General features: G+C 38.4%; 1 protein-coding gene across 7 annotated transcripts in view; it reads left to right on the forward strand.

Moving 5' to 3' along the window:
• The window catches only part of SLC4A4 (solute carrier family 4 member 4), a 350,238-nt gene that overhangs the window by 244,507 nt on the left and 77,975 nt on the right, over window positions 1–27,756 (forward strand). For all 7 annotated transcript variants that reach the window (XM_082838378.1, XM_082838380.1, XM_082838376.1 and 4 more), the window contains 4 exons: window positions 446–600; window positions 1,228–1,341; window positions 3,531–3,705; window positions 23,278–23,411. In XM_082838378.1, coding sequence (XP_082694504.1) covers window positions 446–600; window positions 1,228–1,341; window positions 3,531–3,705; window positions 23,278–23,411 — 578 coding nt within the window. The remainder of the gene's footprint in view (window positions 1–445; window positions 601–1,227; window positions 1,342–3,530; window positions 3,706–23,277; window positions 23,412–27,756) is intronic.

Raw genomic sequence — 27,756 nt, forward strand, 5'->3', positions numbered from 1 at the left:
CTGCAGTGTCTGAGTCTTAACTCAGTCTTAACAATCAGCTTGAACTTACCCTTCTTGAATTATAAGCAATGGTTTGGCGCAGTAGTTTTTATTTTGGGAAATGATCTTCAGTATATTTCTCTAAACCATTTTCATCTGGCTTTCATCACAACTATATCAGTAATGGTGCATACTAGTGGGAGATGAAAGGCAATGTTGTTTTATGGTATTGATAGAAAAATCATATAAAAGAAACACAGCTGTATTCTCATGCCTCTACCTATGTTCTTTGGGTTCATAATCTGAATACCAAAATATTTGGGGGTAAGCTGAACAATAGCAAATATGGGGCTATGGTTATAGTAATGTTAAAGTGGATTATGGATTGCATTCTTCAGGCTCTACATGATGTGAGGCATGTGGAGAGCTCTCTTGCTGGATCAGCACATCTCTTTTTATTCTTTAGGTGTTCCATGACATCGCTTATAAAGCAAAAGATAGGCAGGACCTGATTGCTGGCATTGACGAGTTCCTAGATGAAGTCATTGTCCTTCCACCCGGGGAATGGGATCCAGCGATCAGGATAGAGCCCCCTAAGAGTCTTCCATCATCTGACAAAAGGTAAGATTTTCAGGCCATTGGGAGTTTTCATCCTTGAGAAGGAGGTTGTGTTTAGAAAAGGAAAGAGGTTCAGCCAACTGCCCTAAGATTTTCAGGTTTCCATTCAACTTGAAGTATTATCTCAAATGAATCACACATGTGCCTTGGTTTGACATTTCGTTGACACGATAAAATGAATGTTATATGTTGTGATTAGTGATGACAAATTAGAGATCTCAGATTATGATATTGGAATACATTGTAGAGATTTTTTCGGGTTGTTTCGGGGACTCCTTGTACATGTGGAAAGATTCGTTTACTCAAGATGACTCCCTGTAGATTTAACAGGTTAAGAAATTGGATGAGATAATTGAGGAGAAGCCATTTTCTAGAAATCTGTGTTTTTCCAGGTGAAACAATTTCCCTCTTATACAACATACAAGTTAGTCAACTTTCTGTTCATCCACTCATTTGTCTTGGCTCTCAACAGAACATTTCAAAAGTTGTTTGTTAGGATGGCAGCCGGAAATAATTATCTTTCTCCCAAAGGGTTTTCGGTCCATCTCTTTATCAGCTAGTGCAGGACCCAGCTAAGAGGCAGGTGAATGAAATAAACTAATCTTTTTTTGGCTCTGTTGTCTTGCTTAGAAAGAATATGTACTCAGGTGGAGAAAATGTTCAGATGAACGGGGACACGCCCCATGATGGAGGCCATGGAGGAGGAGGACACGCGGATTGTGAGGAATTACAGCGCACTGGAAGGTAACTTATGGATTCGTCTGTCGTTCATGATGAGGTTCTCTTCCGATCTGAATTTACCTTCATCTTTCTGTCAGCATTTTATTCACCTGTTTGTACTTTTGTTTGGTCAGCCAGCACACATTTATGGTGTATCTGTTAGTCACAGGCACTTGGGATGCAGCAGTGAATGAAAGAAAAACCCCTTTCCTTATGGGTCTTACCTTGTAGTGGTAGGAGACAAACAATGAGCAAATAACGAAATGTGGATCTGGTTTTATGGGGCAAAATAAAGCAGAAGTAGGGAGTTTCTGTGATGAGAGAAAGGTATTAGGTATTACCATGAGTGAGGGGTGTTAGAGAGAAAGAGAACTCGTGGGTGGGTGTTGCAGGGAGACTGAGTATTGTGCCAGTCTTCCCCACTTGGCTTTCATGATTCCCTCTCTCCCCGGTACATTTACTCAGAAGTGGGTAACATGTTACAGAAATGAGTAACTCCCAGGCTACCATCTCCTGGGCCTGCAGTGGGGAATTCAGGTTTCCCAGATCGCTTTGGTTAAATCTCTTTACGTTAGGATTTCCTTCATGATTAGGTTCTCCATTTCATTGTGGGTTAACTATAGTTTTAAGTGGGATACTCTTTATGAAGATATGGCTTTTTAAAAACACTGCAGATTTTTTGAAAACACAAAAGTAAGTCATTTTAATATGCAGTCGAATCTGAATGAAGTTATGTTATTTTCTTCCCCTGATGACCCACTTGGGTTTCTCTCCCAAATTAAGAGAACATTATTTCTCTCCTCTTCCATCTTAAAGAATAGAGAGTAGGGGCTTCCCTGGTGGCGCAGTGGTTGAGAGTCCGCCTGCCGATGCAGGGGACACGGGTTCGTGCCCCGGTCCGGGAAGATCCCACATGCCGCAGAGCGGCTGGGCCAGTGAGCCATGGGCGCTGAGCCTGCGCGTCCGGAACCTGTGCTCCGCAACGGGAGAGGCCACAACAGTGAGAGGCCCGCGTACCGCAAAAGAAAAAAAAAGAATAGAGAGTAAAACCTTCTCTTTCCCCCATTTTTTTTTTTCTGACTAGTTCTTTACAACCTATTTCCATTAGGAATATACTTTTCCTTTTATACAGATATAATTTTTGGGATTTAACTTTTTAATTTAATCAGACTGTTATTTCCTTTTTCCATATTTTACGTTCCCTAAATGTATTGCATGTCTGCAGCATGCCTGGTACCATGCACAGCCCTGTGCGTACCAAGAAAACTGAAGCAGGGCACTGACTGCAGCTAAGATAGACAGACAGGCAATCCTGAGAAAACGTGATAGCCCCTAGTGAATGTCTGAGCTATGAAGGGAGGGTCAAGACCTCAGAGGGCTGTTGAGCTCTGAGGGAGGGCATCATAGGCAGAAGGCACAGCATGGGAGGTTTGGTTCGGGGTGGGTGGGGGAGTGAGTTGACAGATGCTTGAGTCAGCTGACTTGCTGACGAATGTGATGGGTCTCAGCTTGGGATGCTCTTCCATGACACACCTGCATGGTTTCCTTCCTTAATTCCTTCCAATCCTCACCCCAAAGTCACTTGCCTGGGAGGCCTGATCTGCCCACTCTAAATTTCAGGCATAGCACTCTAGCACTTAATAACCTGCTTCCCCACTTAATTTTTTCTTTGATGTTTTAGCACCATGCATTTTACTTATTTTGTTTCCCCCACGCAGAAAGTAACTCCATGAGGGTGGGTATTTTTTTCCTGTGTTGTTCACTGCTGTTTTTCCAGCACCCAGAATAGTGCTGGGCATGTCACAGATGCCCAATAAACATTTGTGGAGTGAATGAATGAGTGAATGAATGAATGAGGCTGGAAGGGAAGCTATGACAAGATTATAAAGGGCCTTATATGATCTGCTCACATGTTTGGATGTTTTTCTTCAGACAGTGAGAAATTTAATTCATCTACACAGTTCATTCTCGTCTAAAGACCAACTGTCTAGTCTTTAGGGAACGTGATGCCTAATTTAGTGACCAAAAAAGAGACAGAAGAAGATTTATTATTCACAGTCTTCTGGTTTTATCTTAAGTAGTTGAAGAGTATCTTCTAATTCAAACATTTTAAATACAAATTCTTTGTGGTTAAGTTATCTCTAAGTTATCTCTTGGTTAATTTGATGGTAATTTATTTTATGTTGTCACGTGTTTGCTTTCTCCCTATGCAGGTTCTGTGGTGGACTAATTAAGGACATAAAGAGGAAAGCACCATTTTTTGCCAGTGATTTTTATGATGCTTTAAATATTCAGGCTCTTTCAGCAATTCTCTTCATTTATCTGGCAACAGTAACTAATGCTATCACTTTTGGAGGACTGCTTGGGGATGCCACTGACAACATGCAGGTGGGTTTGGTTTGGGGAAAGACACAAATAGTACAGCCCAGATTGCCTTCCTCACCCCTACAGCTCAGCTAGAAGCAGATGGCCTTTCAGTTACTCAGCATGATTTTCTTTCTTTTGCTAGATGCTGCATTTTACTTTGCTTCTGGCCTGCTGCTGTATTTCCAGCATTTTAGTAATTACAAAAATAGCTTGATGAAATCTGGCTTGAGTCACAAGTGGGGAAAAGAAGGGAAGGAAATGAGATACACAATTCTGTTTGGGCAAAAGTGTGTCAGCTGCTTTAGTTTTGTGCTGGATACAAGGTTAAGATCTTCTATTACCTTGAGTGTGTGGACCATACTATTAAACTTGATGATATATCAAGTTTTGGGGAATGCCTGGTTAGCTTCCTTTTTCATGTGAGCAAGCGATTGAGTGATTTGCTCAAGATTGGATTTACATCTCTATCGGTAGAGCTCAGCTTTAAGGAATAAAAGCTAGGTGTTGATTTTCCTATTCCTGAATCTGCCTCTCATTAAGCTGTGTAGACTCTAGCTTAAATTATTTTGTGTAAACCACAATTTGTTGGTTACTTTGCAGGTGGCATTCACCCTCCTTTTGTATCAATAATAGCTGAAGCTTTAGTTATAGAGAAGATATTTTAAATTCTCATAATCAGAAAAATATGTACAAAACTTCTCTTAGTTGATCCAGTCATTAGGGAAAAATAGGTATTGTGCTAGGTGCTGAGTGAGTAGCGAGTGAAGCTGAAAACAACCGGATTCAAGCCCTTTTCAAACTCTGTCCTTCTATGTTACTACTTATTACTGTTTAACCTATGTGACATTCATAAGTGCTGCCAACCAGCTTATTTTTTTAAAAAAATACAGCTGATTCCAAAGGATTGCTTTTCTTCTACTTCTCTTTTCTCCCCTGGGCACATTCATGTTTTAGATTTCTGCTTAAACACAAAATTAAGATGGAGACTCTCTATGACATCTATGTTGACCCAAGCAAAAAGGGAGACATTACTTTAAACAATGGTAATTCGTCTGTTAAGAGAGCTTTTATCTTTTAGCCTTTATCTACTGCTGTAAAGCATGTTACCCCTAAATCCAAGGCTTCAAACAACCATTTTATTATTCTCTCTCATGTTTTTGGTGGTTGGTGGACTCAGGTGGGTAGTTCTCTTGGGTCTTCATAGACTTGTGAGTGAGATGGCAGCTGAGATTGGACTTGCCTGAGGACTTCTTTAGTCACATGACTGGTGCCTAGGCTGGGAAGTCTGGTAGTTGGGGACTGAGGGCTCCCCACATGACTCTTCCTAGTTCCCATGTGAATGTGCACTCAGGATTCCTTCATTTTCTGATTTTCAAAGAGAGGTTGAAAATTCGATCGCTTACATGAAATCTGGTGATTCTTAAATATTGGCAACTGATTAACATTTTAAAAGTTACATTGTTCTGCCCAGAAAGCACATTCCCCAGGCATGGGGAATCGAAACCAAGCATGGTAGGACACAGAGATGAAGTATATGAAGAGAGTGTTTCCCCCTTTTATTCCTCATTCATAAGACAAGAATGAATAAATTAAATTGTAACAGTGTTGTCAGAATGGTATTTTTTATAAAATCTGATCTGTATTCAAATTGGGCAGCTATTCTTCATCTAAATGAGAGCATAATGATAACTAAAGCACATCATTCAAGAGAACAAATGGAAAAGAAAGCACGGGAGAAGCACCTTGAGGCCAGCATGGAGAAGATAATACAGGCAGCCTCACATAAAGAAAATCAGACCTTCCTCCCCACAGATACATCAGAAATACATCTAAACGTGCAACTGCTCCTATAGTACACCCACTGAACGCTGGCAGAAGACCTCAGACCTCCCAAAAGGCAAGAAACTCCCCATGTACCTGGCCTTGTGGATGAAAGGCTCTTGGTGCTCCAGCCAGGAGTCAGTGCTGTGCCTCTGAGGTGGGGGAGCCAACTTCAGGACACTGGTCCACAAGAGACCTCCCAGCTCCACGTAATATCAAACAGCGACTATCTCCCAGAGATCTCCATCTCAACACCAACACCCAGCTTCACTCAACAACCAGCAAGCTACAGTGCTGGACACCCTATGCAAAACAGCTAGCAAGACAGGAACACAGCCCCATCCATTAGCAAAGAGGCTGCCTAAAATCATAATAAGGCCACAGACACCCCAAAACATACCACCAGACATGGACCCGCCCACCAGAAAGACAAGGTCCACCATCATCCACCAGAAGACAGGCACTAGTCCCCTCCACCAGGAAGCCTACACAAGCCACTGAACCAGCCTTACCCACTGGGGACAGACACAAAAAACAACGGGAACTACGAATGTGCAGCCAGTGAAAAGGGGACACCAAACACAGTAAGATAAGCAAAATGAGAAGACAGAAAAACACACAGCAGATGAAGGAGCAAGGTAAAACTCCACCAGACCTAACAAATGAAGAGGAAATAGGCAGTCTACCTGAAAAAGAATTCAGGATAATGATAGTAAAGATGATCCAAAATCTTGGAAATAGAATAGAGAAAATGCAAGAAACACTTAACAAGGACCTAGAAGAACTAAAGAGGAAACAAGCAACAATGAACAACACAATAAATGAAATTAAAAATACTCTAGAAGGGATCAATAGCAGAATAACTGAGGCAGAAGAACGGGTAAGTGACCTGGAAGATAAAATAGTGGAAATAACTACTGCAGAGCAGAATAAAGAAGAAAGAATGAAAAGAACTGAGGACAGTCTCAGAGTCCTCTGGGACAACATTAAAAGCACCAACATTCGAATTATAGGGCTCCCAGCAGAAGAAGAGAAAAAGAAAGGGACTGAGAAAATATTTGAAGAGATTATAGTTGAAAACTTCCCTAATATGGGAAAGGAAATAGTTAATCAAGTCCAGGAAGTACAGAGAGTCCAATATAGGATAAATCCAAGGAGAAACACGCCAAGACACCTATTAATCAAACTATCAAAAATTAAATAAAAGGAAAACATATTAAAAGCAGCAAGGGAAAAACAACAAATAAAACACAAGGGAATCTCCATAGGGTTAACAGCTGATCTTTCAGCAGAAACTCTGCAAGCCAGAAGGGAGTGGCAGGACATATATATATATATATATATATATGTATTTTTTTTTTGGCAGTACACGGGCCTCTCACTGTTGTGGCCTCTCCCGCTGTGGAGCACAGGCACTGGACGTGCAGGCTCAGCGGCCATGGCTCACGGGCTTAGTCGCTCCACGGCATGTGGGATCTTCCCGGACCGGGGCACAAGCCCATGTCCCCTGCATCGGCAGGCGTACTCTCAACCACTGGGCCACCAGGGAAGCCCCAAGGCAGGACATATTAAAAGTGATGAAGAAGAAAAACCTACAACCAAGATTACTCTACCCAGCAAGGATCTCATTCAGATTTGATGGAGAAATTAAAATCTTTACAGACAAGCAAAAGCTGAGAGAGTTCAGCACCACCAAACCAGCTTTACAACAAATGCTAAAGGAGCTTCTCTAGGCAAGAAACACAAGAGAAGGGAAAGACCTACAATAGCAAACCCAGAACAATTAAGAAAATGGGAATAGGAACGTAGGTATTGGTAATTACCTTAAATGTAAATGGATTAAATGCTCCCACCAAAAGACACAGACTGGCTGAATGGATACAAATACAAGACCTGTATATATGCTGTCTACAAGAGACCCACTTCAGACCTAGGGATGCATACAGACAGAAAGTCAGGGGATGGAAAAAGATATTCCATGCAAATGGAAATCAAAAGAAAGCTAGAGTAGCAATTCTCATATCAGACAAAATAGACTTTAAAATAAAGACTATTACAAGAGACAAGGAAGGACACTACATAATGATCAAGGGATCGATCCAAGAAGATATAACAATTGTAAATATTTATGCACCCAGCATAGGAGCACCTCAATACATAAGGCAAATACTAACAGCCATAAAAGGGGAAATTGACAGTAACACAGTCATAGTAGGGGACTTTAACATCCCACTTTCACCAATGGACAGATCATCCAAAATGAAAATAAATAAGGAAACACAAGCTTTAAATGATACATTAAACAAGATGGACTTAATTGCTATTTATAGGACATTCCATCCAAAAACAACAGAATACACATTTTTCTCAAGTGCTCATAGAACATTCTCCAGGATAGATCATATCTTGGGTCACAAATCAAGCCTTGGTAAATTTAAGAAAATTGAAATTGTATCAAGTATCTTTTCTGACCACAACGCTATGAGACTAGATATCAATTATAGGAAAAGATCTGTAAAAGACACAAACACATGGAGGCTAAACAATACACTACTTAATAACGAAGTGATCACTGAAGAAATCAAAGAGGAAATCAAAAAATACCTATAAACAAATGACAATGGAGACACGACGACACAAAACCTATGGAATGCAGCAAAAGCAGTTCTGAGAGGGAAGTTTATAACAATACAGTCCTACCTTAAGAAACAGGAAAATCTCAAACAACCTAACCTTGCACCTAAAGCAATTAGAGAAAGAACAAGAAAAACCCAAAGTTAGCAGAAGGAAAGAAATCATAAAGATCAGATCAGAAATAAATGATAAATAAATGAAGGAAACGATAGCAAAGATCAATAAAACTAAATGCTGGCTCTTTGAGAAGATAAACAAAACTGATAAACCATTAGCCAGACTCATGAAGAAAAAAAGGGAGAAGACTCAAATCAATAGAATTAGAAATGAAAAAGGAGAAGTAACAACTGACACTGCAGAAATACAAAGCATCATGAGAGATTACTACAAGCAACTCTATGCCAATAAAACGGACAACCTGGAAGAAATGGACAAATTCTTAGAAAAGCACAACCTTCTGAGATTGAACCAGGAAGAAATAGAAAATATGAACAGACCAATCACAAGCACTGAAATTGAAACTGTGATTAAAAATCTTCCAGAAAACAAAAGCCCAGGACCAGATGGCTTCACAGGCAAATTCTATCAAACATTAAAGAAGAGCTAACACCTATCCTTCTCAAACTCTTCCAAAATATAGCAGAGGGGGGAATACTCCAAAACTCATTCTGTGAGGCCACCATCACCCTGATAACAAAACCAGACATAGATGTCACAAAGAGAGAAAACTACAGGCCAATATCACTGATGAACATAGATGCAAAAATCCTCAACAAAATACTACCAAATAGAATCCAACAGCACGTTAAAAGGATCATACACCATGATCAAGTGGGGTTTATTCCAGGAATGCAAGGATTCTTCAATATATGCAAATCAGTCAACGTGATACACCATATTAACAAATTGAAGGAGAAAAAACATATGATCATCTCAATAGATGCAGAGAAAGCTTTCGACAAAATTAAACACCCATTTATGATAAAAACCCTGCAGAAAGTAGGCATAGAGGGAACTTTCCTCAACATAATAAAGGCCATATATGACAATCCCACAGCCAACATCGTCCTCAATGGTGAAAAACTGAAACCATTTCCACTAAGATCAGGAACAGGACAAGGTTGTCCACTCTCACCACTCTTATTCAAAATAGTTTTGGAAGTTTTAGCCACAGCAATCAGAAAAGAAAAAGAAATAAAACGAATCCAAATTGGATAAAAAGAAGTAAAGCTGTCACTGTTTGCAGATGACATGATCCTATACATAGAGAATCCTAAAGATGCTACCGGAAAACTACTAGAGCTAATCAATGAATTTGGTAAAGTAGCAGGATACAAAATTAATACACAGAAATCTCTAGCATTCCTATACACTAATGATGAAAAATCTGAAAGTGAAATCAAGAAAACACTCCCATTTACCATTGCAACAAAACGAATAAAATATCTAGGAATAAACCTACCTAAGGAGACAAAAGACCTGTATGCAGAAAATTATAAGACACTGATGAAAGAAATTAAAGATGATACAAATAGATGGAGAGATATACCATGTTCTTGGATTGGAAGAATAAACATTGTGAAAATGACTATACTACCCAAAGCAATCTACAGATTCAATGCAATCCCTATCAAACTACCACTGGCATTTTTCACAGAACTAGAACAAAAAATTTCACAATTTGTATGGAAACACAGAAGACCCCGAAGAGCCAAAGCAATCTTGAGAACGAAAAACGGAGCTGGAGGAATCAGGCTCCCTGACTTCAGACTGTACTACAGTAATCAAGACAGTATGTACTGGCACAAAAACAGAAATATAGATCAATGGAACAAGATAGAAAGCCCAGAGATAACCCCATGCACATATGGTCACCTTATCTTTGATAAAGCAGGTAAGAATATACAGTGGAGAAAAGACAGCCTCTTCAACAAGTGGTGCTGGGAAAACTGAAGAGCTACATGTAAGAGAATGAAATTGGAACACTCCCTATCACCATACACAAAAATAAACTCAAAATTGATTAAAGACCTAAATGTAAAGCCAGAAACTGTCAAACTCTTAGAGGAAAACATAGGCAGAGCACTCTATGTCATAAATCACAGCAAGATCTTTTTTGACCCACCTCCTAGAAAAATGGAAACAAAAACAAAAATAAACAAATGGGACCTAATGAAATTTAAAAGCTTTTGCACAGCAAAAGAAACCATAAACAAGATCAAAAGACAACCCTCAGAAAGGGAGAAAATATTTGCAAATGAAGCAATTGACAAAGGATTAATCTCCAAAATTTACAAGCAGCTCATGCAGCTCAACAACAAAAACATACAACCCAGTCCAAAAATGGGCAGAAGACCTAAATAGACATTTCTCCAAAGAAGATATATAGACTGCCAACAAACACATGAAAGAATGCTCAACATCATTAATCATTAGAGAAATGCAAATCAAAACTACAATGAGGTATCACCTCACACTGGGCAGAATGGCCATCATCAAAAAATCTAGAAACAATAAATGCTGGAGAGGGTGTGGAGAAAAGGGAACACTCTTGCACTGCTGGTAGGAATGTGAATTGGTACAGCCACTATGGAGAACAGTATGGAGGTTCCTCAAAAAACTACAAATAGAACTACCATATGACCCCGCAATCCCACTCCTGGGCATATACCCTGAGAAAACCATAATTCAAAAAGAGTCATGTACCAAAATGTTCATTGCAGCTCTATTTACAATAGCCCGGAGATGGAAACAACCTAAGTACCCATCATCGGATGAATGGATAAAGAAGATGTGGCACATATATACAATGGAATATTACTCAGCCATAAAAAGAAACGAAATTGAGCTATTTGTAACGAGGTGGACAGACCTAGAGTGTGTCATACAGAGTGAAGTAAGTCAGAAAGAGAAAAACAAATACCGTATGCTAACACATATATGGAATCTAAGAAAAAAAAAGTCATGAAGAACCTAGTGGTAAGACGGGAATAAAGACACAGATCTACTAGAGAATGGACTTGAGGATATGGGGAGGGGGAAGGGTAAGCTGTGACAAAGTGAGAGAGTGGCATGGACATATATACACTACCAAACATAAAATAGATAGCTAGTGGGAAGCAGCTGCATAGCACAGGGAGATTAGCTCCGTGGTTTGTGACCACCTAGAGCGGTGGGATAGGGAAGGTGGGAGGGAGGGAGAAGCAAGAGGGAAGAGATATGGGAGCATATATATATATATGTATAACTGCTTCACTTTGTTATAAAGCAGAAACTAACCATTGTAAAGCAATTATACTCCAATAAAGATCTTTAAAAAAATTAAAGAATGATGTGATTTTGAGAGGGCGGCAAGAACAAAACCTCCTTCTGTCTTTCAGAATATAGAGAGACTTTTTGTGAAGATAGTTTTTCAACACATTTTTTTTCAAAGATGTTCTCATTGAGACAGAGGCAGTATGACACTTCTTATGTGTTAGTTTATCACCTTTTAAAACTGAATTTAACTCCTTTTCAATTTCATAAGACTTAGCTTTAAAACACTGCATCTGAGACAGGAAGAAATCTGTTAAAGTCTATTGGTGATCCTTCCTGGTGAATTAATTTCCGTATGAGTGAGTTCTGTAAAGTAAAGGATTCTGTTGTGTAACGTGTATAGTTACTGTGGGTTTTTCCTCTGTGATAAGTGTTATGGGAAAGGCGTTGCTGGTGTAGTAAGCTGTTTTCTGGGTTCTGAAGATTTTAGGAGAAATATAAATGCATTCAGTGTGTCAAGATGTCCATTAAAATGACCTTTGGCTGGATGTTACTCCTGGGAGTTGACTTAATTCAAAGTATGTAATTCAAACCTATGAGGACAATTTGCTAGACATAGTTTGGTCATTTTATTAATAGATTTTGTAACCTCCATTGATAGTTTCACTGAAACTGTGAATTCACATTTTAAATGTTTCTCTGAATGAAAATAGTGATGGACATATTTTCCTTTCATTTCTGAAGACTTTTTTCTTTAAGAAATACATTGATGAAATGCTACAATTTGATATTCAGTGGGTGGCAGAAACACTGAAAAACAGGGATAAAAAATTAATGACCGTTAATAGATATTTGTTGAACTGAGTACTCTATTATCAATTTCTTTAGGGTGGAATAATGCTATTAGTAAATGGGTTCATAGATTCCAAGGGCTGAGTTTATAGATCTAAAATAATATATATAAATATAAATGGACTGGTGTGTGCACACATACCTAGCTCAATAGTTACATAGTAATTTTACATATCCTAGTATTTAAATATGGAAAAATTTTACCTATAGTCATCAAATTAGGTTTTCCTGCAATGGTAGATGACTTAGATTGGTATATCTGTTGGTTTTATCTATTTCGAAGACCAGGGAATAAGGTGAATTTAATATGTTGAAGGGTATCTCAAAACTGAAAGGGGGGCTTCCCTGGTGGCACAGTGGTTGAGAGTCCGCCTGCCGATGCAGGGGACGCGGGTTCATGCCCCAGTCCGGGAAGATCCCACATGCCGCGGAGCGGCTGGGCCCGTGAGCCATGGCCGCTGAACCTGCGCGTCCGGAGCCTGTGCTCCGCAACAGGAGAGGCCACAGCAGTGAGAGGCCCGCATACCGCAAAAAAAAAAACCAAAAACTGGAAGGGTGTACTTTAACATACGGCGGTGTTTTTTTTTTTGTCTTGTTTTTTTATGGACGTATAGTTGATTTACAATGTTTTAGTTTCTGGTGTACAGCAAAGTGATTCAGTGTTTCAGTTTTATATATGTATATAAATTTTTCATATTCTTTTCCATTATGGTTTATTATAGGATATTGAATATAGTTCCCTGTGCTATACAGTAGGTCCTTCTTGTTTATTTTATATATAGTGGTTTGTATCTGCTAGTTCCAGACTCCTAATTTATTCCTCTCCCACCCTACCCCCCTTCAGTAACCACAAGTCTGTTTCTGTTTTGTAAACAAGTTCATTCGTGTCATATTTTAGATTCCACATATAAGTGATATTATATGGTATTTGTCTTTCTCTTTCTGACTTACTTCACTTTGTATGATAATCTCTAGGTCCATCCATGTTGCTGAAAATGGTGTTGTTTCATTCTTTTTTATGGCTGAGTAGTATTCTATTGTGTATATGTACCACATCTTCTTTATCCATTCATCTGTCAGCAGACATTTAGGTTGCTTTCGTGCCTTGGCTATTGTAAATAGTGCTACTGTGAACATTGGGGTGCAGCTATCTTTTTGAATTATAGTTTTCTCTGACTATATGCCCAGGAGTGGGATTGCTGGATCATATGTCAACTCTATTTTTAGTTTTTTGAGGAACTTGCAAACTGTTTTCCATAGCGGCTGCACCAATTTACAATCCCACCAACAGTGTAGGAGTGTTTCCTGTTCTCCGCGTCCTCTCCAGCATTTTTTATTTATAGACTTTTTAATGATGGCCATTCTGACCAGTGTGAGTTGGTACCCCATTGTAGTTTTGATTTGCATTTCTCTAGTAATTCGTGTTGTTGAACATCTTTTCATGGGCCTGTTGGCCATCTGTATAACACGTACAGAGGTTTTGATGCTCTGGCGGTAGATGTCTTCTTGACTTGGACACCAGGACAACAAAATATTTTGTGGATTTGGTTCTGAGACCCAGGTTATTATTTCACAGGTCTAAGGCAGAGGTTGGTTCATTCCTTTGCAAATATTTATTGAGTGTCTACCATGTGCCAGACACTATTTTAAGTGCTGGGGATACAGATAACATGACCAAAATAAGTAAGAATCCCTATTCTGATGGTATTTACAATCTAGAGTGTTGATTCTGATGGTGTTTACAATCTAGAGTGTTGATAAAGCAATCTTTTTTATACCCCCCAGAGATACCAGTAGTGGTTTGTAGTGGGCTTCATTAAGGGGGTGAATTTGACTTTCTAAACATTAGGTCGAGACTAAGCAGAAAAGCAGTGGCACAGCCTGAAATAATCTTAAATTATATCACATGTCTTCATAAATGTGACAGTGGGTTATTCTCAAAAGCACGGGCAGCTCAAATGAGTCAACTGAGAACAGTGTCCTTGCTTTTAAAGGCAGGCAGCTCAGAGATGGTTCACATAGCCTTTATTTTGAGGCTACAAATAGACATGGGTGCTGGGTAGAAGCATGTTGTGAAAACACAAATGAGTCACTGCACTGGTGTTGTTTAAGCAAACTCTTTTGCCAACTTCTGTTCAGGAGGTCTTGCCTGCTCAGAGATAGGAATTTACATTTAAGCGTTCATTTCAGAGCAGAAGTATATATATTATATATATGCACATATATGTAATTAGTATACACATATATATTCTGAGTTATATTTGTATATTATATATTTAATTATATATTATAATAAAAGATATTTAATAATCATACATATATATGTAATCATTACATACATATATATGTAATGATATATGTATCACACATTATATGTGTGTGTTTGTATATATACATATACACACGCCTCTTTAGAAGCAGATTTTGGGAGCCACATGGATCATTTCCCATGGAACTGTGTTCAAAATAAAACAGTTGAGGCTACAGTGGCTCCAAATATAATCATATTATAATGGTAACCTAGATAACTGTATGTATTTTTCAATTTTCCACATATATTTGGGCCATCATGCTTCTCTGAGAGGACTCTGAGTCTTCCAGTGTGGGTATGCATGGATTCCTTGTTAAGTGTGGGCAGTCTGGGCTTCTGGGAGTAACTGAACTGCTTTGCCAAGAGTTGACCTTATATTTGTCTGAGATCTAACCCTGGCTTGTAATTGTTTCCTGTTCTTAGAGTTAAAGACAAAGGACCAGAGCATAGGCTTTCTGAGGTCTGAGAACTGTGCAATTCTCTTACTGTCCTTTTCAGTAAGTCCCACTGTAATAATCCTCTGTTCCCCTTGCCATACTGTCAAGTAAACAAGGGCTTTTATCTTCACTATCCTAAAAACATGTCTTTTTCACAACTAAACTCTCTGTGACCATGCATGCGAACTCATTGCATTATATTTCTACTACTCTTGGTTGTCCTATTCATTTAGATGCTTTAAATTGTTAAATGTTGATTTAACAAATATTTATGGATAGCTTAGTCTATGGGTAAGATACTGATATAAGGAACAGTTTTTTGATGCTTTATAGCAAGTCTTTATGTTGTTTAAAAGTTGTTCTTTTGAGCTTCATGGAACGCAGAAAAGTGCTTTACTTTAAATCGACATTGTTGATTGTGAATTACTGAGAACAGTCTAGAGGGAAGACTGAGTGAAGAAAGTCATTTAAATTTTTTTCAGGAGTAAATATAATCCTATTTTCACAAACCTTTTAGTAAAAGAATACAGTAAGATTTTTAGAATTGTGTGAGTTTTGTGATATTTATGGAGCCTAACAGAGCACATTTTAAGGGAACTTGTTTCATAATAAGGAACATTTATAAATATAAATTTGGCTTCTCCAAATTTGAGACTTTATTTTAACATACTGCTGTGCTGAGAATATTTGATCAATCTACTCAAGACACAAATGTATCATTTCTTATTTATATATGATATTCCTTGATAAGATAAATACTTCTTTGTAACAGCAGGATTAAAGCAGCTGATAATTGCTTTACTACATGAGGGACTGTACAATAATTTCACCTTACCCGAATATTGCACTTTGGAACCAAAGTGCATTTCTTCCTTGAAGTGGAAATAGAAGGTGACATGTTAATCTGTACCAGAAACATGTTCTAGTTTCAAAACGTTAGGTAGGATAGTCTGTTGGAATGATCCAATTAGGTTGCTGTGGTAAGAAAAAATAAATGTGTATTCAGTGACAAAGCAAAGGGTGCTGCACTGCTTACTCCAAGGGATATTGGTCATCCTTTTCCCTGGAAGGAACTTTAACTTTAGATAATTTACTTCATTTTATTTACAAGTTTTGAATTAAACCTGTTTGATTGAAGGTAAATAATTTTTTTTATCAAATTTCATTTGCCAGAAACCTTTTTGGTTGTTTTTTTAATTAAGACCTTTGTCAACTCTATTTTCTTGGTGATCAGAAAATGATAGTCATTTGGGCAGCAGTGGAGATCCCAAATGATACTAAATTCTAAAATTATTTTGTGTTTAGCTTGAAATTATTTTGAAGTAGCTTTATTTTTAATGAGATATAATTATACATTGTGGAAAATTCAAACAATACAGTAACACTGCATAGAAGATAATTTTGCTCTTAAATCCATCACCTAGAAATAACCATTATTAACCTTTTCATGAATATCTTTCCGTATGTCTTGCAATGCATGTGTAAACAGATAGATCAGTGTATAGGATTTATGTAAATGAGATCATATGTGATCATATACATGACTAGCATTTCATGGAAGTCTTTCCACTTCAATACGATCTTGAACCTCATTTTTAACTGCTGCATCTATTTATACACATGATGTGTGTGCTATAATCTGCTTAATAAATTCTCTATTAGTAGACTTTCAGTTTTTTTCAGTTTTTTCATTTGTAAACAAACTTGGTGCTTAACCACATTTTCATTCTTCTTAATTACCTCCTTAGAGTAAATTCCTAGCAGCATGTGATTGCAGGATATACCTATTTTATTTTTGTTATTTATTTCAGATTACACTCCACAAAGGTTATACCAATTTATACTTCTCCCAGTAATGACAAGAGTGCTGGCTTGCTCACACTCTTGCAAGAACAGGATTTGTCTCATATTCTCATATTTTTCATTCTGTGGCTTGAAAAAATGATGGCTCATTCGTATTCAATTTAAATTTCTTTGATTTTTAGTGAGAGTTAATATCCTTACACGCTTTATTGCTTACCTATGCATCTTTATATTTGTACTCTTGGAATAGTTTCCTTTTGGGCATTCTTTTTTCTTTTTTTTTTCTCATTGACTTACAAGAACTCTTTGTATAATAAGGATGTGTTCCCTTTGCTTGTCAGAAATATCACAGATACATTTTCCCCCAGGTCTGCCATATCTTTTAACCTTATTTATGATTTCTTTTGCTGTGAAGATTTCAATTCTTCTGTAGTCAAAATCTTCAGTCTTTTATAGTTTCTTATATTCGTGATGTATTTAGAGAGGTTTCCCCACCCCAAGATTAGAAAAATATTTGCCCACATATCTTAGTTCTTTTATGTTTTCATTTACATTTTTTATCCATCTGGAATTGATTTTTGTGTAAGGTTATGCTGGTATTTGATGTTTGGACACTTCAGATGATCTAGATACATATCCACAGCTCTTCAAACAAAACAGTATTTTAAAGCCTCCCTTACTTGCTCATCCATTTTCTTGGACTTGGAATTGAAGCTGTTTGGTAAAGATTTTGGCTCATACTTTTCTTCAAGCAGAGAGATAATTCGTCTTTCAAGTCTTCCCTCTTTTTGCTGTTCCTGCTGGGCAGTGTAAACAGAAATCCTGTTTATGACAACAAAGCACTTTCAGGCAGAGAAGATGGCACACTAAGGAGTTGGCAGCTGTGATCTGTCAGGACAGAAATCATTGATTTATAGTCTGTAGCTACACAGGTAAAGTAAAAAATGAGGGTTGTATATCCAGTCTTCTTCCCTAGTATAGATGAATGGTCTGTGTAACCACCGATCATTAACCATGCTAGCAGGTGGTTCTTATTTTGATAGAGGAAGGGAGGTTGCTTGAATAGCTGCACCTTAGATTTGGACCATATGAGAATCACCTGGGGAACTTTGACAAACTGTGGATTCCCCAGACCTGATCTTCGGAGATCCTGATTTAATTGTTCAAAGTAGAGATAAAGAACGTTTTGTTTGTTTATTTTTTTAAAAAACAAAGCAAAAAAAAAAACCTTCCCAGATAATTCTCCTGTGACTCAAATTTAATTTAGATACTTGCATCATCCCTCCACTTATTTTTGATCATTGGCTAATTTATGTCGGGGATCTGACATCAAAACTCCTATAGGTAATTCAGATTTGTCTGCTTATTTCTAGTGGCCATGTTTAAATGGCATTAGGCTGCATCATTTTTCTTGGCTAAATTTCAGATTCAAAAACTCATCTAGAGAAGTTTAATTAATCAACATCCTACACAGTTTGAATAGATTACAACCAACACGTGCCGAAATTTCTTTTTATGGTTAGAAGACAATTTTTTTAAAAAGGCTTGAAATATAGCAATAGTGTTGGTGACTATTTTAGCATTTATTGCCACCAAAATATTTTTTTTCTCAAGTTTTACTTGGTTGAAAATTGCCAAAGAAATAGAAAATCTTTTGTTTTTTAAGGCAGTTTTGCATTTGGATTAATTATTAATCCAAGTAATACATTTCTTAATAAGAAGGACACAAAACAACAAAGGTCATTCTTTAGTGTTATATGAAGATACTAAAGATACTAAGTTGCAATAAAGTCAAAGTAGACAGCATAAATTTTTAACGTTTTATCATTTTGAATGTGTTTGCTTTGTGTTAGCCATGACAGGCATGATGGCCCTGGCAGACCTTGTCACAAGTAGCTCAAAGACAAAATGCTGGTGTTACCAATCATGGTTGGATTTTTTTTTCCCTAAAGAACCTTGCTCCTATGGTCAGATTTCTTTTATGCTTGATTTTTCTATTATGAGAGTTGGGTTGATTTTCTTGGCTCTTTAGTAAGACAAGGACCATCTTTGGTTTAACGTCATACCCTCACGTGAGCAGAAAAATGTTCATAAATTGTTTTAGATGTGGATTTTGACTTCACTGCTGTAAAGTAAAACTGTTTTGTTTCATTGTAGTTGATTCCATGTGTTTAGTAACACAAGGAATGAAAAGAAGCAACAAAATCAACGGCTGTAGCCGTCGCCCTCTAAGGCTTCTGTCGAGTTGGAGTTTTGCTCTGCGAAACACTGTGAATCTATAAAGAGGCTTTTCTCCCCCTTTTCCTCTGAGGACTGATCTTCATCTTTTCATATCACTCCTTTTGACTGTCACTCTCCATCTCCTTCCTCCTTTGAAGGACAGAGAAGTAATAGAGGCAGACTGGGAAGAAGGAGATGAGAAAACAGGAAGAGAAGGGAACCAGCATCTTATTGCATCTTTACTTTATTCTTAGGTCTTTCTGTAGTATGGTCATAGTCAGTCCAAATAATTATCCTGTGAAATAGCCATTGATTTTATTGTGGAGAGAGTTAGGATTTAGAGAGGTTGATAACTGGTGGAGCTGAGATTTAAACTCAGATATCCCTGAGTCTAAGACCTGCTCTTTGTGCTGAAACACCTGGAAGAGACCTAGTTCAGCCTCCTCATCTCATATCTAAAGAGATACATTATGTATATATTGCTGTTCATCAAAAACATATCTATCAATGACTGTGCTAAGCACTTGACACACATTATCTAATCTAATATTCACACGGATGGTATGAGGCATGGAGAGGTTAAGTAACTTGCTTAAGTCATCAGTGGAGTAAACGATAGAGTCTAGATATCAACTTGAGGTGGTCTGACCCCACAGTCCATTGTTATACTGAACTGCCTTGATGTTTTTCTCCTACATGAAGAAATCAAAATGGACAGAGGTTAAGTGACATTCCCAAGATCATCAGCTCTTTGGTGACAGAACAGAGTCTAGACTCTGGGTCTCCTGAGGGCCAGTTGTTAGCTCTTTCTTCTGTTCCACAGTGGACATCACCTAATTGGAAATGGAATAAAATAAAAGCCAAATCAAAATGGAGCTGGAGTGCTTTGTGGCACCTGATTCTGCTACCCCTCAGAGCTCAGCCATCTACATTCTCATGAATTGCTAGGGAGTTTGTTCCTCTGTGGGAAATCAGGTGTAGAAGTGTCTTTATGAGCTATAGCTATTAAAAATACACACATCCACACATTAGTTCCTTTTTTATGTTAGTGAACACTGACTATAATAAATCAGAAGAGGGGTTTTTGATAGTTCACTTTGTAAATTGCTTTAAATTCTAGTTACAGTTAAAGTTATTCATTTCATGAGATTATTTTTTTTAATTTCTATACTGTCAAGAGCAAAATGTCAAAATGTGGTGAAAATAGTTCTTTTCTCAAAAACACTGGAAACATCTCTGAGTTTAACCAAGTTTCCAGTACAATGTGTATAATAAATCACCTGTCTCTGTTTTAAAATTGTCAGTAACAGGCTTCCCTGGTGGCGCAGTGGTTGAGAGTCCGCCTGCCGATGCAGGGGACACGGGTTCGTGCCCCGGTCTGGGAAGATCCCACATGCCGCAGAGCGGCTGGGCCCGTGAGCCATGGCCGCTGAGCCTGCGCGTCCGGAGCCTGTGCTCCGCAACGGGAGAGGCCACAGCAGTGAGAGGCCCGCGTACCACAAAAAAAAAAATAATAATAAAAATAAAATAAAATAAAGTAAAATTGTCAGTAACAGAATGGAAACTGTAGCACTTACCAAAGGAGCAAGTACTAAAATAAAAGTACTCTACTTTTTTAACAGTCACATGACTTCCACAAATCAAAGCCGTTTTCTGGAAGAGATGAGTTGTTATCTTTACTGAATGAGCAGTGATGGCTGTTAGCCTTTGATAAGCAGGATGTAGGGTGTGATTTGGGCGTCTTCTTGGATTCCTTTAGTGTTTCCTGGGTGCTTGCAGAGCATGTGGTGGGATAGTGTATAGCATAGTGGGAGGGAGAGAAACATGGATGACGCCAGAGACCCTGCCCTGGCCCCTCACGTCAGGCCAAGTAGAGAATTCTTAACCTTGCATTCCTCCTTTCTTCATTTGTGTTCTCTCTTACACTCAGGCTGTGCTGTAATTTGATCCTGCAGTAGTGATGAGAAATAGTCACTCCTCCATGCTTGATAGAGGATGATGCAGTGAAACTTTGCCTATCACGTGTCCCTAGAGTGGCTTGTCCTGCCACGCAGAGCCTTCCAGTCCCTACCCTTTCATGTCACACACACTAAAATAAGTCATGAAAAAGAAAGATAAATGATAAAGACATAAAAAGCCCAATGTCAAAGCACAGGAGGTAAAAGACTGCAAGTCTAAGAAAATCCCAGCCGAAGGTCTACCTTTTCTCTTTGCCAAGGGTGTGGTAGTAGTTGGGCAGGTATCCATACTCCAAAGACTTGTGCCACAGTGAGTGTGGATTTGTTCATATCATTTAACCCCCTGAAACTCAGTATCTTCACGGATAAGAGATCAAGACTAATACTATTTTGGGGGCACAGGGGAGCCTCTTTCTCTCTCTCTACATAAAGGCAGCCTGTTTCTGTTAGCCTTGCTTGTTATTCTGCTTGCTGCCCCCCTGAGGAAGAATGAGCTGGACACAGTGATTATGTGTGGAATGGCTATAAAATAACGAGATGGCACCATTCAAACATGCAGTGGAGTTCACAAGTATATAAATGGGGTCCACTTACGAGACTCACCTGCCAGACTTCAGACCTAGACATTGAGGACGGAAGTAGTTGTACTGAGCTGTTTACAAAGTGTCTGCTCACTGTGTGAGGAGCCAGTATTATTACTTGTCAATTCTTGCTTTTTTGCGCCATCCCCACCCCAACCCCATTATTACATAATGCTGTGCTAAAGGATTTTTCCCTGTTTTCCCAATTGAATCCTACCCTTAAAAGAGGAGGATATACTATTGTTAATGTCATTCTAAAGAAAATATTGCTGGCTTTGAAGCCATGTAAAAAATATTTCAATATTTTGACATTTTTCTTTAATTTGTTCAGTCTTTAGTGATGCATTCTTTTAGTGTATGCAATATCTTCAAGGTGAAAAGATTTAACTTCTTTGTTAGTAATTTTTGGAAAATATATATCCTATTGCTTATGCTTTTTTTGCGGGGCATGGGGTGGGGATGTGCGTGTGTTACAGAATATATTTCTTCCCCTTGATGTTTGATCTTTGAATGAAGGGTTCTTGTTAGCCTAAAAAACAAAAATTTAAGTAATCATTATAATAAGGTTCTCCTAGGATGGCCTTTGAATGGGGATAGCACTTAGTTTAGTTCTGTAAGTTGATTTTAAAAAACCAATTTCTTTATCATACTTTTGTGTATATTATATGATATTTTATATATGTATATATGTGTGTATATACATACATATATACATATATATATATATATATATATATACACACACACACACATATAAATTCTTTGTTCTTGTTATGCTAAAGGGAAATAATAGGTTGTTTCTCAGAGATACACCTTCAGGGACATGTGGCCACAAAGGTTTAGTTATTCGTGTCCCCGTGCATTTATTTCCTCTAAAGTAGCTCTTGTATAAGTTTACATTGGACACTGAATATGTACTAAGAAATTTTGTTTGGAATTGGTGTCTTAGAGATTGCAAGGTAGAAGGCAAATCATTTTTTTGTCTCTTGTTTGCTCCCTCTTCACTTAAAAAGCTTTTCTCTGTAGAAAATAGCTTTTATGCATAAAATGTAGCTACTTGGGCTTCCCTGGTGGCACAGTGGTTGAGAGTCCGCCTGCCGGTGCAGGGGACACGGGTTCGTGCCCCGGTCTGGGAGGATCCCACGTGCCGCGGAGCGGCTGGGCCCGTGGGCCATAGCCGTTGGGCCTGCGCGTCCGGAGCCTGTGCTCCACGGCAGGGGGAGGCCACAACAGTGAGAGGCCCACATACTGCAAAAAAAAAAGTAGCTACTTATAAGTACCTGCTATGTGCAAGGTGAAATCTGATTAAAACAAACACTGAAAGTAACCACAGAGAGAAAAATGCCACCAAAAGTACTAAATCACTTCTTCGCACATGGTGGGATTTTATAATACAATTTTATGTACAGAAGCTTCAATTAATATTTTTAAAAGTAGATCAGAGTCACCCTTTGCCTTCTGCAATCAACCACTAGTCATTACAGTCATTATAATTCTTTGGAGCAGTTCAGCCCTTGCAGTAGGCAGGAATGACTAAATCGCATGTATGGTGAAATAAAAGGTAATATTCATATTGGTAAGAATCTTTATTCTTTATGTTTGATATGTTTACGATAGCCATCATAATAGCATATTCACGTGGCTTCATTCCCCTAGTGACATCACACATGAAAAGAAAACAAGACAAGTTTCTTTTAACACCTATATTTTCTTTCTATTAGGGCGTGTTGGAGAGTTTCCTGGGCACCGCTGTCTCTGGAGCCGTCTTTTGCCTCTTCGCTGGTCAACCACTCACTATTTTGAGCAGCACAGGACCTGTTCTAGTTTTTGAGAGGCTTCTATTTAATTTCAGCAAGTATGTATATACATATCTAACTATAAATTAGAATTGTTTAATTGTGGACCATTCGTAGTCTAGATAGAGCACAGAGTAGTAATTAGGCATAACAGAATACGAGAATTGTAAGATTTGGAGGTTGAAAAGCCCTTAGAGATTAAGTCCTTCAACACGTGTTTACGTTTGCTTCAGCTGAGGCTGCGATGTTCTGTTACCTCTTGCCCTCCCCCATGATTCTCTGCCTTGTTGTCCTGCTTTATGCCTCTGGAAGCTGGCCTCTGTGGACTGCAGCACTCAGGCTCCTTTGCCCTCTGGCTTCCTGCAGAGCCCCAGGAACACAGGCAGGCAGAGAAGTCAGGGCGTGTCTGCTTCCCACCTCACTGCCTCTGCTTCACCAGGCAGTCTGGCAGTGTGCCTTTGTCCTCTGAGTGTAGCCCCTGTCAGGTGGCTCCTCCCCCCTGCCTCTGGCCCTCACCAGGCTCTGGTGACTCTTACTTCCTTGGCCTTTTCAAGCCAGGGTCAGAAATGGCTTCCTGATATTGCTAGTCCCTGAGTACTTGCCATTTTTTTGTTATTCATACCTCTGTAAATAGTCCGTGTGTTAGGTTTTCCTCAGAATCCCATTGGAGATTGCCTTCTGTTTCCTGCCATGATCCCGACTGACACACTAGAGAAATGAAGTGGCTTGTTCAAGGTCACGTGGCTCGTCTGTGAAAGAGACTGGGTGTTCCTGTGGTCCACTGCTCCTAACCCCCATTCCAGCGTTCTTAACTAAAGATACATTTCTAGACTCAAATGAGTAACAACTAACACTTATTGAGTGCTGACCATGTACCAAGTATTGTCCTAAGCACATTACAGGCACTCCCTCATTTATTTCTTGTAGCAGTCCTATGAGGTAGGGACTGTCTCCTGTTTTATAGATGAGACAGCAGGCATGGAGTGGATAAGCAAACTGCCGAAGGTTGCATCACCAGTCGTTGGCAGGGCTGGGATTTGAATTCCTGCTTTCTGACTCCAGAGCCTACGCCTTTTATGGAATCACTAGACGTTACTACTGGGCATGACAGTTGTGATACCAGTATTTTCTTTTAGAAGTTGATGGATCATTTTAAGAAGGGGAAAATTGAGTTAAGCAAATTATCCAAGTGACCACAATAGCACACAAATAGTTTCAAAATCAGATTGGGAATTCTGGTCTCTTTCTAATGAACTTAATATGTCTGAGAGAGAATTGCCTTTACTGGCAGATTTCAATACCCAGACAGATGGCAGAATTTCATACGACTTGCTAACATTCCTTGTTGGAATTTAAATATACTTCTATTGTTATACATTTCTAGGATTTTAATATTAGAAATGTCCTTACCTACTTAATGCCTCATGGACATAAAGATTCATATAATGGCCTTTGAAACTGTGTGTGCCATCAAAAAAGATCACAAGAGAGAGGAGGGGATGAGAATTTGAAATGAGTGTTTTGAGAACTGGGTTGAAAAGAAAAGCAAGGGTCTTCCAAGAATTTAAAGTCTCAAATTTTAAATAGTGTTATGTTTTCTGTAGATCATTACTACAAATCACTCCATCATAATTCTCAGAGGACCATTGGAAAGAATTCTGCTCATGTCAGTTTATAGAAAGAGTCAAACAGTTTATACATGTTTAAGAAAATATTTTGAGAGACAAGAAAGCCTTTGTGGAAAGATTAAACAGGCATGTACTATAAACAGGAACAAACATGTGCAACCTTTGCAGAAAGATTTATTGGATGCAATGTGATCAGAGCCTTAATCTACAGAAAATGTTTGCATCATGGTTTGCTTTAGATGATTGTAGGATAGAGATTATTTCCTTTCACTAAGAAAGTTCCTTTCTCACTTTCCCTTCTGTTTCATCATATTTGGAAACTTAAACATAGTTTCAAGTGATTTATTTTCAAATGGTTGTAAAGCAACAAGAAACATTTGAGAAACTGTGTTTTAAATCCATCACTGGGCAACATGTGACACTTATGTGGCAAACCTTATTCTTTAATTCACAATACTATATCATTTGCTTACATAACAGCAATGCTAACATTTTATACAGATACAGAGTATTTGTGTACATCACTGTTTCCCAAAGTGTGTTTCATCATTTACTAGTTTCATTAGATACCCCATGATAAAACAACTTCCCGGTAAGTCTGGGAAGTGCTGTACATTATATTATATCCCCCTCTTGGTCATTCACTTTACACTTTAGCGTAGTAAGGGATCTGAGAAGTCGTTCAGTAAAGAAACTGTTTTACTATGTTTTACCCTGATTTCCCCCATCATATTTTACCTTTTTTTTTTTTTTTTGGGAGAAATAGGTAAATCCTTGTTTTATGAGTTCAGTGGACTCAAACAGTAACTCTACATAATCCACAGATTTATCTCTGACTTGGAATACAGGTTTTAATATTTGCCCTATAAACTGGGGTATCATAAAGCATATGAATGATATGCTGTCACCTTTTAAAATTAGTAACAGAATGAAGGAATAGCTCACAACTTTGCAGAGAACACGTAGTTTTGTTTCCCCAGTTCTGCAGTCTCTTTTGCACTATTTTTACACATTTATCCCGATAATAGAGAATTAGATTCCTTTTCCTTTTCTTCAGGAAGGAGCTGAATGAAGGAGGTTTTAACTGTGTTCTAAGCCACTTAGAAACTTCATAATTAAAGTTGGAGTTTAGCCTGTGTAATTGTCATTTGGTCATTTAATAATTTCTTTCTTATATTCTATGAACAGTTTACATTTGGCCTTCAAATTATGATTTTCTTCTGTTCAGTTCCTGGATTTAATCATTTAGTTTAGGGAGTTTATATTTATTTGTCAGTGGCTGATTTCTGAAGCATGCTTCAAATGTGAGTTCTTCAGTTTGTCTGTACTCTTGGGTTTACGCTGCTCAAAACTATCACTTAAAATCTCTAGAAACACTGAGTGTTACCAAAAGGATATGCGCCCATTTTCTCCTTCTCACTCACTATAGCTTCTTTGGTCTCTACTCTCATTTCCTTTTTAGAGCTTGTAACTTTTTATAACTTAACTGCTATTTAAACTTGGCACCAAGGGGACTGATAGTCTTATTGGACGTAACATTGCCTTTTATTGTAGTCATTCCTGTTGATCGTCTTGTTTAAAGAAGTTCCTCATCTTTTATTCCTCTTTCTTCTTGCTGTTGTAAACATACCACTTTCCTACCTAATGGAGTGATTGGTATTAGTGATTTTATTTGGGTTATTCTTACAGAGCCAGTCTGAGAGTATTGAAGTATTTTAGAGGAGCTATTTTGGCATATTGTTCAGGTCCTAAGATTTAAGTTTATACATGCATTTGTTTCCCCTTTGTATTCAGACTGATAGTGTTCCTGACCATTAGCTGGTGATTAGATTTATTTCTCATCCTGTTTGTAAACATCAATTTTGTAACCAGCCATTAGCATTCTTAGAACAAATTAAGATGGCTCTAACTTTCATCTTGTTAGGGAAGCAAAACTAGATAATTGTTTAAAACTTTATTTTAAGGAAAAAGTCTGTTGGCTCAGAAGTAATAAAACTGTTTCTGAGCTCTGACTCACTGTGTGATAATGTAAATTATCTCAAATTCCTAGAATTTAGCTTTTTCTTGAGTCTACTTATCTCAGAAAGACATGCATAAGATTAAATACTGGGGTTCCAGACGTAAAGGGAACTGTGAGGGAATGCCAAAGATGTCTTCAGAAAGATTTCAGGAAATCTATAGAAGATAACTTTCTACCCAAGTGTTACTAATCTCCTGCTTTGGTAATGTATTCCAGTTTGTGTGATTTGGTGAGAAGGAAACAGAGGACAGTAACTTTAAGGCCCACCCTACCATGAGCTAAATATAAATTGGACAGGAGGAACCGTGCTGGAATTTTTAAAAGGAGCAGTCCAAGAGTACAGAGATTTGGTTTCTGGTCCAGCTCTGCCATTAAAGCCTTGGCATTGGGCTTCCCTGGTGGCACAGTGGTTGAGGGTCCGCCTGCCCATGCAGGGGACACGGGTTCGTGCCCCGGTCCGGGAAGAATCCCACATGCCGCGGAGCGGCTGGGCCTGTGAGCCATGGCCGCTGAGCCTGCGCGTCCAGAGCCTGTGCTCCGCAGCGGGAGAGGTCACAACAGTGAGAGGCCCGCGTACCGAAAAAAAAAAAAAAAAAAGCCTTGGCATTGGATAAATGACTTAGTTTCCATTGGCCTTGGTGTCCTCATCTATAAAATGAGGCATATTTGACCAGTTGGCAATTAGTCAGGATTCTCCAGAGAAACAGAACCAATAGGATGTGTGTATACATATATAAGAGATTTATTATAAAGAAT

This window comes from Leucopleurus acutus, assembly GCF_964270905.1.
Source record: "Leucopleurus acutus genome assembly, chromosome: 4".
NCBI lineage: Eukaryota > Metazoa > Chordata > Mammalia > Artiodactyla > Delphinidae > Leucopleurus > Leucopleurus acutus.